This window comes from Oreochromis aureus, linkage group 17 (assembly GCF_013358895.1).
Source record: "Oreochromis aureus strain Israel breed Guangdong linkage group 17, ZZ_aureus, whole genome shotgun sequence".
Taxonomy (NCBI): Eukaryota; Metazoa; Chordata; class Actinopteri; order Cichliformes; family Cichlidae; genus Oreochromis; species Oreochromis aureus.
The window spans coordinates 30,298,611-30,313,532 of NC_052958.1; the positions used below are offsets into that span (position 1 = coordinate 30,298,611).

Below are 14,922 nucleotides of genomic sequence, written 5' to 3' on the forward strand. Positions count from 1 at the left end.
CTAGGTATTTCTTGTTCCATTTGATGATCCAGAAGTTCATCTAGCCAAATCAGCCTGTTTGCAGCTGGATTAAAGCAACTGTTTATCTAAAGATCAGTCAGTCTTTTAACATGCTAAACTTGCACAATGTGCTATTGCGATATGGGGTAATGGTTGCTGAAGGTACCCTTTGCACACCTACGTCAATTGATTTGTGAGGAATGTTTTTCAATAATAGTTAGTTGTAAAACTTTCTTGTAAATGTTATGCCATATTACATTTTAAAAACAAGAATGTTTTCTTTATGACCTCCAGCTGATTATATTCCACATCACAGCCTTTTTCAGTCTGATAGAAACCTGGAGAATGAACAAGTTAACATTTCATCATCATATTCTTCACATTGGAAGATAATAATAGTTGATGTGAGAACACACAATATCTGCTTCGTACAACTTGATTCTTTAAAAGGTTTAATCATTTGACCATCACTCCACATTGCTCTCGCTCTTTCTGCTTCGTCAGCAGTGGGGCAGGGAGGTAGTTTGCATAGCAAACAGTACTCGTGATTCTCAGTCAGTAGAAATAGTTTCACAGTGTTGGAGTAAATTAAGCTTTATGCAAAATGTCAGACCGAAATGTTAAAATTCCCATACTAAGGTATAATAGTTAGTCTGCTGGTGAAAAATACATACTGTATAATGTGTTTGTTTACTTTCTGACTCACAGATGCCACTTGCTCATTGAAAATCATAACAAAGCCGTACTGTATGGTCCAAGAAATGGATTTGTAGAGTGGCACATGTAATGTATGTTCAAAAGTGAGTAACATGAAGCTATATAGAGAAATGAGGGCAAATCCAATATTGCTCAACAGCAACATTTTGTTTCAGTAGTTTGCAAAACAAAGTCAGGCTGCCTTTTTTTTTCTTTTGCCAGGTTTTTTGGCAGTTCTCTCCTCCCATACAAAGCCAGTTTTTGTGTGCGTGTATTTTTTTTTCATAGTTACAACAATTGTATTCATGTGCACACAAAAATTAGGTTCGGTTCACAGTTTAGTGAGTAAAAAAATATGCATTTGATCTGCTTTTAAAGGGAAAAATACAGTTCACTTTGTATTTGTCTTGCCAAGATGCAACATACTTTGTTTGCCTTATTGATTCACGCAAATGATTAACAGGAAAGCAAAAGAAAGTGAAAATTCCCGTAAAAGTTTGTTTGTTCTTTGGTTTGTCACTGTACGGTAAACATGGTAACCACGCAAGGCCATAAAATTATTTTGCTGCAAATAAATTCCATTAAAAATGGTGATGAAGATTTTAAAGATCAATTGTGTCATGAAAGTAGCTATATGTAATCACTTCCTGTGTGTGCGGGTGTGTGTGTGTGTGTGTTTTAAGTGTTTGTTTTTTTGTTTTTTTCCCAGAGAGCCTAAGATCATATTTGGAGGCAGGGACAGCCTTTTGTAAATCATTGAGCAATCTCTTTTCCCCCCCTGTGAAATCCAAGCTCCTCTAGTGTATAACAGTCTTTGAGTCTCCAGTCTTTAGTTCTGTTTGGTGAATGAGGCTAGTGAAGATAAAATGCATGTATTAACCAAAAGCTGTATCCTACTTTTGTGGATGCATACACTGACCTTTGTGAAAAGCCAAGGTAAGACCCAGTACTTTGGGTGATTTCTATGGTCTTTTTGATTTTCTCATTTTAATTACACAATATTTTGATATTGAAATAAACACAAAATCATGTATATTGATTTTTATTTACTGCTATCCAGATAATCCAGGAGCGTGTACCCTTGAAGATTTTAAAAAGTACCATCTCTACGATGGCAATTTTGACATAAGTGGTATGCAGGCCAGTTACCCTGGTGGGAGACAAGTGAGAGTGGGCTGCAATGTGGGCTACAGTGGCTTTTTCAAGCTGATCTGTGTAGAGGGAAAATGGCAACACAGAGGCACTAATTGTCAACGTAAGTTAACATTCACTTATGAATATCATCTTTTTCCAGTATAACCAGTTAACACTTGCATATATGTCTTGCTGTATTTGCATATGTTTTGCTTACTCGAGCTTGCCTTACCAAAGCAGGGTAAACATCATTAGCTTGTTTGAGTTATTGCTCGAAAATTCATATCACAGACTGCAATGCTGAACAATATGTAGTGTACTTTTATGAAATGTACAGCAAATTCCACTTTTCTTTGTGGTACTTATACCCACATTTTGTCTTATTTGCTTTAAGCGAGATCATGTGGTCATCCTGGCGATGCCCAGTTTGCTGATTTTCAACTTAGAAAGGGGGACGATTTTGTCTTTGGCTCAGAAGTTGTATACACCTGCCACAAAGGGTATCATAATAATTTTAATCACATTTTCCTTGTGGTTTTATTTGTTTTGTGTGTCTTAATCTGCATAGTTATGCATGCTCTGTGCATATTATCTGTACATTTGGCTTTTCTTTTAGTCATCTCCATGAATTCTCTATTATAAACCTGATTCAGATTTCAAATGGTCAGTCGGACAAACTTCCGACGTTGTATGGCAGAAGGCTGGGATGGTGTTATTCCCGTCTGTGAAGGTAGGAGCTGATATAAATGAAATTATGCAATCAGTAATATACACGTAGAAAGAAATAACAACCTGTGTTTATGTTTTTGTCATGACTTTGAGGGTTTTTTCCTAATGTTTTTCACTCCAGCTCAGCAGTGTCCGTCAATTAATGTTCCCGATACTGTGAATGTGATGGGAGATGCAGAAGAAGCTACCTACGGCAATGTAGTTCAATTTAGCTGCAAGTCCAGCAATTACATTCTGAAAGGGGCAAGAGAAATTTATTGTGATGAAAATGGAGACTGGAAAGGTTTGGAGGCCGGCAATCCAAAATGCGAAGGTAAAGTGAAGCTGGCTTACTATTGTTACTATTACTTTGTTCTCGAGTAATTAGGTAGTAACACCCAAACAATCACCAACCCCCTGAAAGAGAATAGAGGAGCAACTCTATATTGTATATTCAATTTTGAGCTATTATGAAACAATTAGTTTCGTAATAGTTTAACACCATTTTAGTTATAAAATGGTGTTAAATGTGTCACACTCTGTGCCATGTAAAATGCTGTATTTTATTTATTATTTATTATCTAAATAATTAAATAATTATCACTTGCATACAAAATTAGTTTATTTGTACTAAAGGTACAAGAATAGAATATAAAAACAGAATACATTTAGGGCAAAAAAAAAAAAGCAATTTTTGTACTGAAGTATGAGATAGTTTGGGGGAATATTTTGTTAAAATAAAGGTACCACAGCTATGGACATAGGAGGTCCAAAAACATCAGCTTCCAACGAAAACAAAAAACACGAATAATATCATAAAACTGGCCTACAATTGTAATTAATGAGAAAAACATTGCAGCTGCTTTGCTTGTTTTTCAGTAAAATGATCACTTTCACTTTTCTACTTTATCAAAAAAGCTTCCTTTCACAACAGGTTAATCAGCAGTTACCTTTTATGTACCTTTCTATGAGCAGTTGTTGTAGTTTTATTCCTGACTCTGACTTTATCCTTCAACAGTTGTAAAATGTGAACCACCGAGAATTGAAAATGGTTTTGTACTTGGAGATATCAAAGAGTACAATGAACGTGAAATCTTAAACTATGAATGCAATCCTCAATATAAACGTGTTCAAGAATTACCTTCAAGGTGCACAAAAAACGGAGACAGAGCAGAGTGGACCCCCACACCTGAATGTGAAGGTAAACATAAACAGAATTACATACAGTTTATACATTAAATGCCACTGACTAGTGAGAACTGGAGCTGGATGTTTGGATGTCATGGTATTTGTCTGTCTTGGTACAACACACTAACTCATGTGCTTCATTTTCTAACATATGCAGAAGTAAAATGTGAGCTGACACTGCCACCACTCCGAGGAACCACATATGAACCTGCTTATAGAAATAGGTTTTCACCTGGTGAAACAATAAGAGTTACATGTGGGGAGAGATACTGGATTGTGGGAACTCGCACACTCTCAGTGGAGACTACTTGCAAAAAGGATGGAGAGTGGACTGTCAGACCAGTTTGTCAAGGTATAAAACTACAAAAGCTTTAGACACATATTCTAAGCTCACTGTTCTTTGCTTTGATGTAGTTCAATCAGCCATGAGGATGATGACCAATTTTATGAAAACTATCAAGTCTTTCTTTCTTTCCAGAGGTTGCATGCAGCCGTCCACATGATGGACTTTTGTCCCCCAGGGAATCTTGGCGTTGGGACTCAAAGAAATTGGGTGATACTGTCAGGTACACATGTAGATCAGGATACAAGAGGAAAGATGGCGTCACTCAGGCCACATGCACCAGAGATGGATGGGAACCGAATCCACTTTGTCAAGGTATGGTGAAGTTTAGTTTGCTTTCCTTCTACTTCTGACATGATCTTTTTAATTTCTTTAATATTAGTCCACATTTGAGAAAACAGGAGAGAATTGCAGAATATCTTTGGTCAAATAGAAGCCTCAAAGGATCATTCAATCATAAGGTAAAAACATATGAGCCAGCAATATAAATATTAGAGACTCTGTGTGACAGTTTGTATGAGAGAAAATGGCAATGACATTCATTTGCATTTCTTATATATTTGTGTACTAACCAAACACTAACCAAAAGAGTGTACAAATATTCATTACATATTATTTTCTGTACAGTCTTCAAGAAACATGTCTACCACAGCTGAACATTTTTCTTGTCCTTTGACTGAACATATTCAAATATGAAATACAGAACTGTTAAATGGAATCACATTTACACTGGGGAGCTGCTGCTTTTATTTAAATGAATATATGAAAGTATCTGAATGTTTTACATGACAAAATTATCTGAATCAAACTAAATGCAGAAGCTTAATAAATGTGTTTTTGTTCTTTTCAGAGATAAAATGCAGGAGGCAACATTTTAATAATGCAGATATTACTGGAAAAATTCAGGCTGAATACAGGTACAATGATCGTGTCCAGTATAACTGCAGGAGAGGTTATAAAGGAAGTTTCACTCTAACCTGTAGAGAAGATGGCTGGCATGGGTCTAATGTATGTACAGGTAAGAAAATGCAATAAACTTAAAAGGATACATTTATTTATTTATTTGTGGGCTCTTGTTTTTCATGACAAACATAAATGTTGTAAAGAACTGATGACCAAAGACAAATGTATAAACTGTATATAAAAGGTGAGCATTGCTTCCAGGACTGAAAAGTGAATCTGATATGAAAGTTCAGTCAACATGAATTCTCTCAAATCAGAGAACTTGCAAAAAAGCATCTGGTTCTACAGAAGCCTATTGAAGAACATCTTTAGATCCCTTGATAAGCTCACAAACATTTTTCTTTTGTGGAGCTCATATATATCAAAGAGTAACATGCATTTTCCTTGACAATGATGTCATCGCCTTGTCCATCTTCTTCTGGGATTTCTTGTCCTGAAAATAAAGTAAGGGTTATACTTTCCACACATACAAATCTGCTTGGGGTTCACTCGGATCCTAATGCCTACATTTTATCATCAAATGGTTAGAGCGAGGTTTCGTGCCGAGGTCTGCATGCCTACCGATTTTTCTTTGACAGCGCTAACTTATCCAAAAAGAATTTCTATGGTATTGCAGCAGGTGGCAGACATCGAGCAGACATCAAAGAAGTATAACAGGAATAACAACTAGGCCTTTGGGTCTCCGGTTGTCCATGTCTGCATTGGAGTATAACCCAGGCTTAACACACATATATGTAACTACAAACCTAAATATGGAAAGTTGGAACACTGCATAAAATGTCAATACAAAGACGAGTCAATGATTTACAAATCTCATATTTTAGTCACAAAAGAAGATAGAAGACATCAAATCCCAGTAATTTATTATATTTACCCAGTATTTTGAATTATTGAACTTTGAAGTTTTGTTTATTTAAAGTATCCGTTTGAATCCTGGTTTGTTTTGTTTTTCACATTTGCTTCTATTCCTAATTCCCAGTTCTATTAGTTTAATTCCTCCTTTAGTCTTCCATGCTTTGCGTCATCTTCCTTGTAATTAGGTCATTCATATGTCTTCTGTTATATCTCACTTCCTGTTTTATTTAAGTTTGTGTTCCTTGTGTTTTGCTTTTAGTTTTGCTTCATTCATCTTTTTTCCTATTTTTTAAAAAAAAAATCTGAAATGCATCTCCAAAGTGGTACCTACTGGCCAGTTTGGCTATTGTCATATCTTGATAACTCAGATGGGCATGATGTTTTACTCAGTGTCTGAGGTTTTTGTTATAGTGAACCTCCTGCTGGTGTTTATAAAATATTCACACCAGAAGCATCAGTGAGAATTGTTCTTAAAAAAGGAAATTTAAAAAACTAATGAAAAATTGTTAAGAAGTAGGTCATCTGTAATTCATGAATGTGTTTTTCTACCATTTATTTTTTAGGTATAAATATATTCCTTATGGCGGTGCAGTATGTGAGTAACATATTATAGTGACCATTAGGTCAGTTGATGCAGTAAATAACATTTTCTATTAAAAGTAGAAAAAACAGAGAACAGATGGAGTCATAGCTGAAAAAGCCTGTTTTAATTTCTCCTTGAAAGCACATGTCGTTCAAAAAAATAAAAATTAATTTACAGTACATTATGCAGCTCTCTCCTTGCTGATATGAGTGAATGGAGTTCACACACCAGTCTCTAGCTTTCTCACTTTCTACATGACAGTAATCATTTGAATAAAATATTTATATATTTATTTATATAATATTTCTTTAATTACAGTTTTGATTGCAGTGTTTAAGTGACTGGATAGTCTATATTGGTCTGTAGCATACACAACAAAAATAAGAATAATGAGACATGAGGTATTGTTTTCTGTTACACATCCTCGTGTAAGAAAGGCTAATATCAAAAATTCTATTATTGGATTTCTGGTTTGCCGTATGGACTGTCTATCAGTTGAAATGAACAGCTCTTGTTTTGTTTGCTGCACAGTAGAAAGGATGGCTCTTTCCAAGTATTTTCAGATGTGTCGCTATCATCAAATTTAAAATGACCTCTTTTTTTTCCTAAAATGGGACATTTTTTCAGTTTATGACATTTGCAAATCACTTCAGTATCTTTTCATTTACCTTTTGTACTGCATCTCAACATTTTTGATATTGGGGTGGTAAATACAAAAGAGAAGTATGTTTGTTAATGCCTACTGAGTTCACTAGTTTGTTGGAGGCCTAAGCCCGGGTAAGCCCATCCATTAAGACGGCAGTCGTTGAAAGTTCAGTCTCACTTGTGGCTGAGGTTTTTGCTGTTTTGGTAAGAATCTAAAGCTACAGTCTGAAGTCTAATAGTAGTGACAGTCATGAATCAAACGGATGAACATGATCCAAATTTCATCCAAACATCTCATGTAAAGACAATCAAAAACCACACCAAATGGAGGATTGCAAAAGTCAGCAGGATTCCCTGCTAGTCACTTAATAACAGACATTACACAGCCTGTTCAGTAGTATTAAGGATATTTAAGCCTAGTCCAAGATAGTTGAAGAATGTTATCTATGAATCACACTTACTAGTAAGATAAAAATGTATTTTGACTACTCTTTGATAATATCTAAATGTAATACCTGTCTTTCTGATAGCTATAACAGGATGTCCAACAACGAGCTTTGACCGCAGACTTAAAGTATTGCCACACGGTGACAAACTTTACTTCACATGTGAGGATGGTTACAAACTTCTCACCAAAGGCTGGTGGGGTGAAGCCACATGTGTGGACGGCGTTTGGTCTGGAGTTGAAAGCTGTATTGGTAATTAAAGTTTCTAATTAAAATATCTTCTGTTATTAGCATGAAGCAAACACAGTGACTTGTTCAATACCAATGTCAAGATGTATAATGTGATCAGCTATATGAAATGTATCTTTTTATTTTATCATTAAGCACATGTCTATGTGACTTTTCACCTAATAACTTTTGACATGAACTCTTCTGTGATAAACAACTTACAGCTTCCTCTTTCTGTTTTGGAAGATACAGACTTAGAAAAGGGGAACCTCAGCTCTGAGTTCTGAGAATAACTCTGTTATCTTTGCGCGCACACACACACACACACACACACAGAGAGAGAAACATCTTGTATAAATAAAGGACGCAGACAGTCATGAGACGCAGATCCTGCGTTCCATGGTTGCCCTCGCGAGTTAAAGAAAATCTGCAGTGTTTGTGTGTTTCCTAACTCAGGTGTCTCAGCTGAACAAAGAACGGCAGGGTGATTTAAAGAAATCCCCTGTCAGATGTTTAGGTAGAAAAAAATATATTTTGGAATCTGTTTTAAACATTTTTAACATTTAAGTTTTATCTGGTGTCATCTTTAAGAAAATTGGAAAATCAGTGTGAAAATACTTTCTGTAATATCTTACAATAAGTGCATTGATACAGAGTTTCTTCCACTACTTATTCTGATTAAGTTTTTAAATATGGAAATGGATTTCATCCATCTGTAATATTTTGCCTGATTGTTTGTAATCATATCCACCTTAGAGGAACAAAAATGTGGAGAAGTTCCTGTGATTCCTAATGGGGAAGGGATACTAGGGAGTACTGAAGGACAAGGACAAGGACAATCCCAAGAAATTATATCGATTGTTTGCAATGAAGGATACTCTGCTAAGATTGACGAAATACCTTGTCTTGATGGACAATGGAATTTAAATGGATCACTTGATGCAATCTGTGAACGTGAGTCACCTTAACCATTATTTTCACACATATTCATAAAGAGATTACAGTGTGTAAATTAACAGTGTTCATGTTTGACATGTTCATGTCTTGCAGCTAATCAGGGTAACTGCAGCCCTCCACCCAAAGTTGAAAATGCTGTTATTGCTACTCTTTATCAGAAGCAATACCCATCTGGCTCTGAAGTAACTTATCAGTGTCGTGATAAGTACACAAGAGAAGGAGAAGCCATGATTAAATGCACAGCTGGGGAATGGGAGGAGCTCAATATTCAGTGTATACGTACGTACATCAAAATAAACTATTGCTGTGAATAAGATTTAAAACTGGAGTCTTAAAAGTTAAAAACACTGCTGGCTGTCATTCTGCCTGCTGACATATTTCATCTTTATTCATCTTTCTTTCTCTACCCTTGGTTAAGGGTAGAGAAAGACTGTAGTCCTGCTTTGAGGGACAAAACAATGGAAATAATATAACCCAACATTGTACCAAAGGCACAATCTTTAACTGCCCTTAAATATACTGTTTTGGGTTGTTGTTGTTGTTGTTGTTGTTGTTGTTGTTTTGCCTAACAACAGTCTGCACGTGTACCTCGGTTTGCACACCTGCCATTATCTTCACTTTCAGCAAATCAGAGCTATAAGCTTCATGTATATAATATTGGCAATACTATTATGTATTTTCAGTCTACTGTGACCAGCTTATGGATGAGACTCTGGACTTCACAGCAGAGAAAGAGAAATACATGACTGGAGAGACCATCGAATATCAGTGTAAGAATAGAGCAGGAATTACTGGCACTGCAACGTGCCAACATGGCAACTGGGCTAAAACAACAGAATGTGAAGGTAAGGAGACATTAAGCAAATGTAGTTTTCATACAAACACCCCCATGTAGTGCAGTTTGTAGGTTTAGACAATTCCTTTGAATCACTTTTAAAAGAACTGACATTCTTTTCTGACTTAAAAGACTGGACATTGATTACATCTTCATTACAGCAATGAGAAACTGAATGCCTATTAATAATAAATATTTAAAGATAAACTTGCTTAGTTTGAAAATGTAGTGAGAAAATATCTTATTACTTTGAATCTGATTTTGTTTCATGTTTATAATATAACCTCACAGTAAAACAGATTCTCTTTTTCAAAACAGAGAAATGTAGAGTCCCTGAAACACCAGCAGGTTTAACAATCACCACAGATGTAACAGACAATCAAATAAGAAAAGGACAATATCTAACATTTGCTTGTGAAGACAGTAATCACATCATCAAAGGGAATGCAACACTTGAGTGTTTGGAAAATGGACGGTGGAGCAATCCTCTTCCCACATGTGAAGGTACAACACTTGTCTTCTTGTGATCTTACTGTTTGTCAAAGGATGGAAAAAGATTGCTATTGCTGTTTTTGGTATTTCTTGGGGTGTCGTGTGAATGACTGTAAGTTACACCCACTTTAAACCAGAAATTAACAAGAGGATTTCAACCTTTAGTTTTGAAGGAAAAACACATTTCAGGTTATCAGTAAGATGTCCTCTGCCTGATCTGCTCTCGTGCTAATTAGTTTGTGTGAACATTGTTTCTAGTTAATTCTTTGTCACAGATGGCCAAACAGTGTTAAAGGGGAGTTATGCACAGGGTATATGACAAATATTTCACTTGAAATGAAAGATGATGCATGTGAGTGGATCAGAGTGAAAATGTGATTATTGTGACAAAATAGTATCTAATGTTGGTTTTTCCTCTGTTATTGGCCACATTTTTTAGCTGCCAAGGATTGTAGGAGGCCACCACCACCTCTTTCAAATGGACGGGCCAAACCAGGGACTAGATACCCGTACAGACACAATGACAAGGTCGAATATGTGTGTGACACAGACTACGGCATGGAGGGTGGGCCGTTCATAACCTGTGTCGATGGTGATTGGGTTGGAGAGATGAGATGCCGCCGTGAGTTACATTTCTCTTTTGTTACTCACAAAGTTTTTAAATCTGTTCTAAATAAACAAACAGCCAGTGGAGGGACGCTGGAACCAGTTTAAGAAGTTTATTAAATCTGAGAAGTTGGTTAAGTCTGATGTTGAAAAGTTGTTTTTACTAACACAGACAGCAGCTCAAAACTGTTTGAAATGTGATGCATTTAAGATTATACCTGAACACACCACAATGTAGACTTCAGGGTTAGTTTGCAGTTATATCATTAAATAATAATAATATTAATACAAACAAGAAGAATTAGTTTATATAGACACCTCTCTAATAACCCACAATCCCCAAACTGCGCTGCAGCTCTGAGAACATCACAATGGCTTCAGTTTTTAAGTGGATGGGTTTTACTTGTTCACCACCCACTAGTTTTCCTAGATACACTATTGCAGTCTGCCCGAAGTGACACCGTTATTGTCAGGTTTGCTTTTTCCAGGATTTCAGCATTTTTAAGTGGTTGTCTACAGGGGAATACAACATGCTTTGGACATGTCAGAGGAAATATGTGAACCTGATGGACACACCCGAACCACAGAAGAGTTTGAACTTAAAAAATAAATTATTTTTCATAATAAATAATTTAAAGAATTAAAAGGATAGGATTTGTAAGATGTGGGAGCGGGCAGTAGATGAATAAATCAGAAAAGAAGACAGCAATGTTTCCTTTATAGTACATGAGTTTGATACCTGTACAACACAGTTTATCATTAGTTACAATGAGTGCTAACCACTTCCTGAGTATTACAGAACTACATATATATGATGACAAAGCAGTCTTAAAGGCTGATCCGCAAGACTTGGATTACATGACGAATACTTCATCTGAAATGTAAAACGATGTGTGATGATATACATAAAAATGTGACTACATAAAATTATTGTGACTAAATAATAATAAACTTTTTTTTCTCTATTGCTCACACTTTTGCAGCTGCCCAGGGTTGTGGGAAGCCACCACCTCTTTCAGATGGAGACACCAAATCAAGTACTAAATACCAGTACCAACATAATGAAAGGGTTGAATATAAATGTCAGGAATACTACGTCATGGAGGGGGGACCATTCAAAACTTGTAAAGACGGTAATTGGACTGGAGAGATCAGATGCCTCCGTAAGTAAAGGTTTTCTTTATATTTTTCATGTTACATTCTGTGAAGAGAAACGTAAAAAGTCATTTTGGTTTCTGTTTTTTAATTTTGTTTAATTCCACAGGTGTGACCCATTTTTACACAAATATACACGACTGTTTGTGAGCCTCTCAAGATGAGAAACTGTGTATAAAATATGAAATTAAATATGTTAGTCACAAACAGCTAATCCATTACTTTGTTGAAGCCCTTAGATAAACATCTTGACTGTTCAGTTTAAAATCCACTGTGGTGGTGTACACAGCAAACATTTAAAAAACAGACAGAAACATTCATTTCTGACAAGAAGTCCAGAACCCTGGACTTTTTGTCAGAAAGACTGGATTTTTGAGAACTGAATGTTGTAGATCAAAAAATCCCAAAAGCTGTATGTATTTAATATGATAGACTAGGCATCGAGGGGATAAAACGCTTTGGAGCATTTTGTGTTTGACATAAGAAATCAACAGGTACAAAATCATTTCTTCGGAAATATCCTTTACCCTCAGTGTGTGGATAGTACAGTCTGAAGTTTACTGAGCACTACTAAGAAATTCTTTATTTATTTATCATTTTTATTGTTATTATTTTTTTATTTTATAAAAATATACACATTTACAGATAAGTATACTTATACAAACATATTTGCTTAGCCACACACATATATACATATTGCTGTTGTGAAAAAATTGGGTGAGTGCACCTGATCAGAGCCCTACCTCCTCCCTGTACCATATTTTTAGACTGAGTTACTGAGTGACTGAGAGTCACTTTTTAGACTGAGTTATGCTGGGACATTGCTTCAGTTCTTCACTTAGTCTATTCCACAGCTTCACTCCACACGCAGAGATATAAAGTCTTTTTAGTGTTGTACGGATACAGGGATGTTTTAAATTTAATTGCCCAATAATTGTTTCCCTGTTCTCTACTGTCAGGAAGTAGGTTGTTTCTTCCTTTATACAAAATTTGCACAGTAAGAAAATGGACCAGATCTGTGAATTTTACTATTTTGAGTTGAAGAATCAATTGTGGATGGTTTTAGTGAATAAATCAAAAGCAGCCAGCGAAGGGATGCTGGAGTCAGTGAATGAAAACTGGTTTACTTATTTGGAGAATGAGTAGGTTAAATGAATGAGTAGGTTTACATTGAAATATGACTTCTGCATCCAAAGTAATCACAGGGAAATTAGACAAAATTAACAGTGAATGTAATCACCACATGAGCAACAGCAACAGTAGATCATCTGTGTACCATTCCAGCGTTTGACCACAAAATAAACTTTATTTGAATGGCACGTTTTACATCATAGCCACAGAGTCCTTTACAGAACACAATATTCTGTACATCCATGTATTTTACTAACATTAAAAGACTGTTTATCTTTTATGTCTTACAGGACCCTGCACTGTGAATAGAGATGACATGAACAGACATAATATTCAGTTCAAACATGTAAGAGATGATAAACTGTATTCTGAACACAATGATGTAATCGGGTTTGAGTGTAAAAGAGGATACAGACATGATGGGGCAGTGGGAATGCGTCAGAAGTGTGAACATGGTGTGATACATTTACCGACTTGCCAGTAATGCTTTTTTGTACAAGACTAGATAAACATGAGGGCACTAATGTGTCAATAATTGAAGACCAGATTAAAGAGTTAGACCAGTGCTGTTTGTGGTCATTTCAATAAAAGCTAATAAATGCTGACTGATTCTGTTTCCTGCTTCTACGTGTTTTCTGAGTGAAATGAATCTTGCATAAATCCTCTAACACAAATACAGAACAAATAGACAGAACTTGGCTTTATAATTTAATAAAGCAACTGCCCAGCAACTTAATTTTGAATACTGATGATCTGATTTAAAGAGTTATCAAATGATCTGTATAAAAACATGACTTGGCTGATGTTTGTTCAGTCATAAAAACCTATTGATCGTTCTGTAGTTTCCATAACTTCTCTCTGGGTCATTGTATGTAGAATCATTCAGACAAGAAAAAAAATCCACCTGACATGTACTTTCCTCTATAATATAAGGAGTAATCTGTTATTGTTTGGTGCTGTAAAATAAAATTCAATTAAATCAATTTTAGGAATTTTAAGTTAAGTTTTCAGGTCCAAACAAGATTTTTTCCTACAGTCAAATACAACCCATATGAGCGTTTGCAAAAATAGGCAGACCCAACAAAAAAAGTTATCATGAGATGGCTAATAAATAGTACTTCACTTTAAGAGCATTCTTGTCACTAAAAGCTGTTTGTGTAGTGTCTCATGCTCTTTATTCCTCACACACTCCACTGAGATGAGACATTGTGTCATTTTATGACCAGCGTTTTATTGACAGCACAGTATGCTTGAAATGAAAGTCATGACACCAATAATAACTAAAAGAGCCAAGAAAGAAAACTTAAAGACAGACGTTCTCTTTATTTTCAGCCTCTCTGTCCGTAACTACCGAAATACCAGTAGCCCCACATCAAAACCTTGCCAAATAACACCAAATAGAATCTAAACAGTGCAAATCGTTTTCCAATTCAAAGTCTTACTTAAATATTCTGCAATTTATACAGAGGCTTTGCCTCTATCCTCATTAATTCTTTAGAAAACTAAACATAAGAAAGGATCATTTATTCCCATTGTGTCTGTTTTTTTCATGAGAGAGGACAAGTATGCTCAAATTAGTATAAAATACTTCATTCACTTTCATTAAAACCATATTTTTTATCTCACTGTACCAACACCTCGGTCCATTGTTTTATACTTTGAAAATTGTGATATACTGATCATGAATTTAAGTTCATTTGTGAATAAGAGCACAGAATGTTTCATAAACATTTGGATGTGTCTTTTTTTCTCTTTTCTTTTGGTAATTTATTGATGTAATGACCTTGTCCTCTTTCCATTAAAGATTTTTCTTAACTGGAAGTGACATGAGCTCCCTGAACAAACATGTAAATGAATGACAAGGACAATGGTAAACAAATCACATAAAAATTGCAGAATAACTGTGTGTGTGCCAACAGTGTGCTATATCTTTGTTTAATACTTAGCGATATAAATA

The 14,922-nt window shown here is 35.5% G+C and overlaps 1 protein-coding gene across 2 annotated transcripts; it reads left to right on the top strand.

Moving 5' to 3' along the window:
* The first annotated feature begins 1,490 nt into the window (after nt 1-1,490).
* On the top strand, nt 1,491-13,574 carry LOC116334351 (coagulation factor XIII B chain-like). Of its 2 annotated transcripts, XM_039601482.1 has the most exons (17): nt 1,491-1,632; nt 1,757-1,951; nt 2,225-2,330; nt 2,484-2,560; nt 2,681-2,872; nt 3,557-3,739; nt 3,884-4,078; nt 4,205-4,384; nt 4,920-5,087; nt 7,646-7,813; nt 8,546-8,743; nt 8,840-9,025; nt 9,430-9,591; nt 9,900-10,085; nt 10,513-10,695; nt 11,663-11,842; nt 13,256-13,574. In XM_039601482.1, the coding sequence occupies exons 1-17, from the start codon at nt 1,563-1,565 to the stop codon at nt 13,447-13,449; spliced, it is 2,823 nt and encodes a 940-aa protein (XP_039457416.1). In that variant the 5' UTR covers nt 1,491-1,562; the 3' UTR covers nt 13,450-13,574. The 2 variants fall into 2 exon arrangements, with proteins under 2 accessions (XP_039457416.1, XP_039457417.1); XM_039601483.1 differs by lacking the exon at nt 4,920-5,087.
* The last annotated feature ends 1,348 nt before the right edge of the window (nt 13,575-14,922 follow it).

What these genes read in the sequence shown, in the direction of transcription:
- LOC116334351 (XM_039601482.1), top strand. Translation starts at nt 1,563, where the DNA reads ATGCATGTATTAACCAAAAGCTGTATCCTACTTTTGTGGATGCATACA. An exon ending in CCCCACACCTGAATGTGAAG is followed by an intron (nt 3,740 to 3,883) that starts GTAAACATAAAC and finishes TAACATATGCAG; the next exon opens with AAGTAAAATGTGAGCTGACA. An exon ending in TGGAGTTGAAAGCTGTATTG is followed by an intron (nt 7,814 to 8,545) that starts GTAATTAAAGTT and finishes TATCCACCTTAG; the next exon opens with AGGAACAAAAATGTGGAGAA.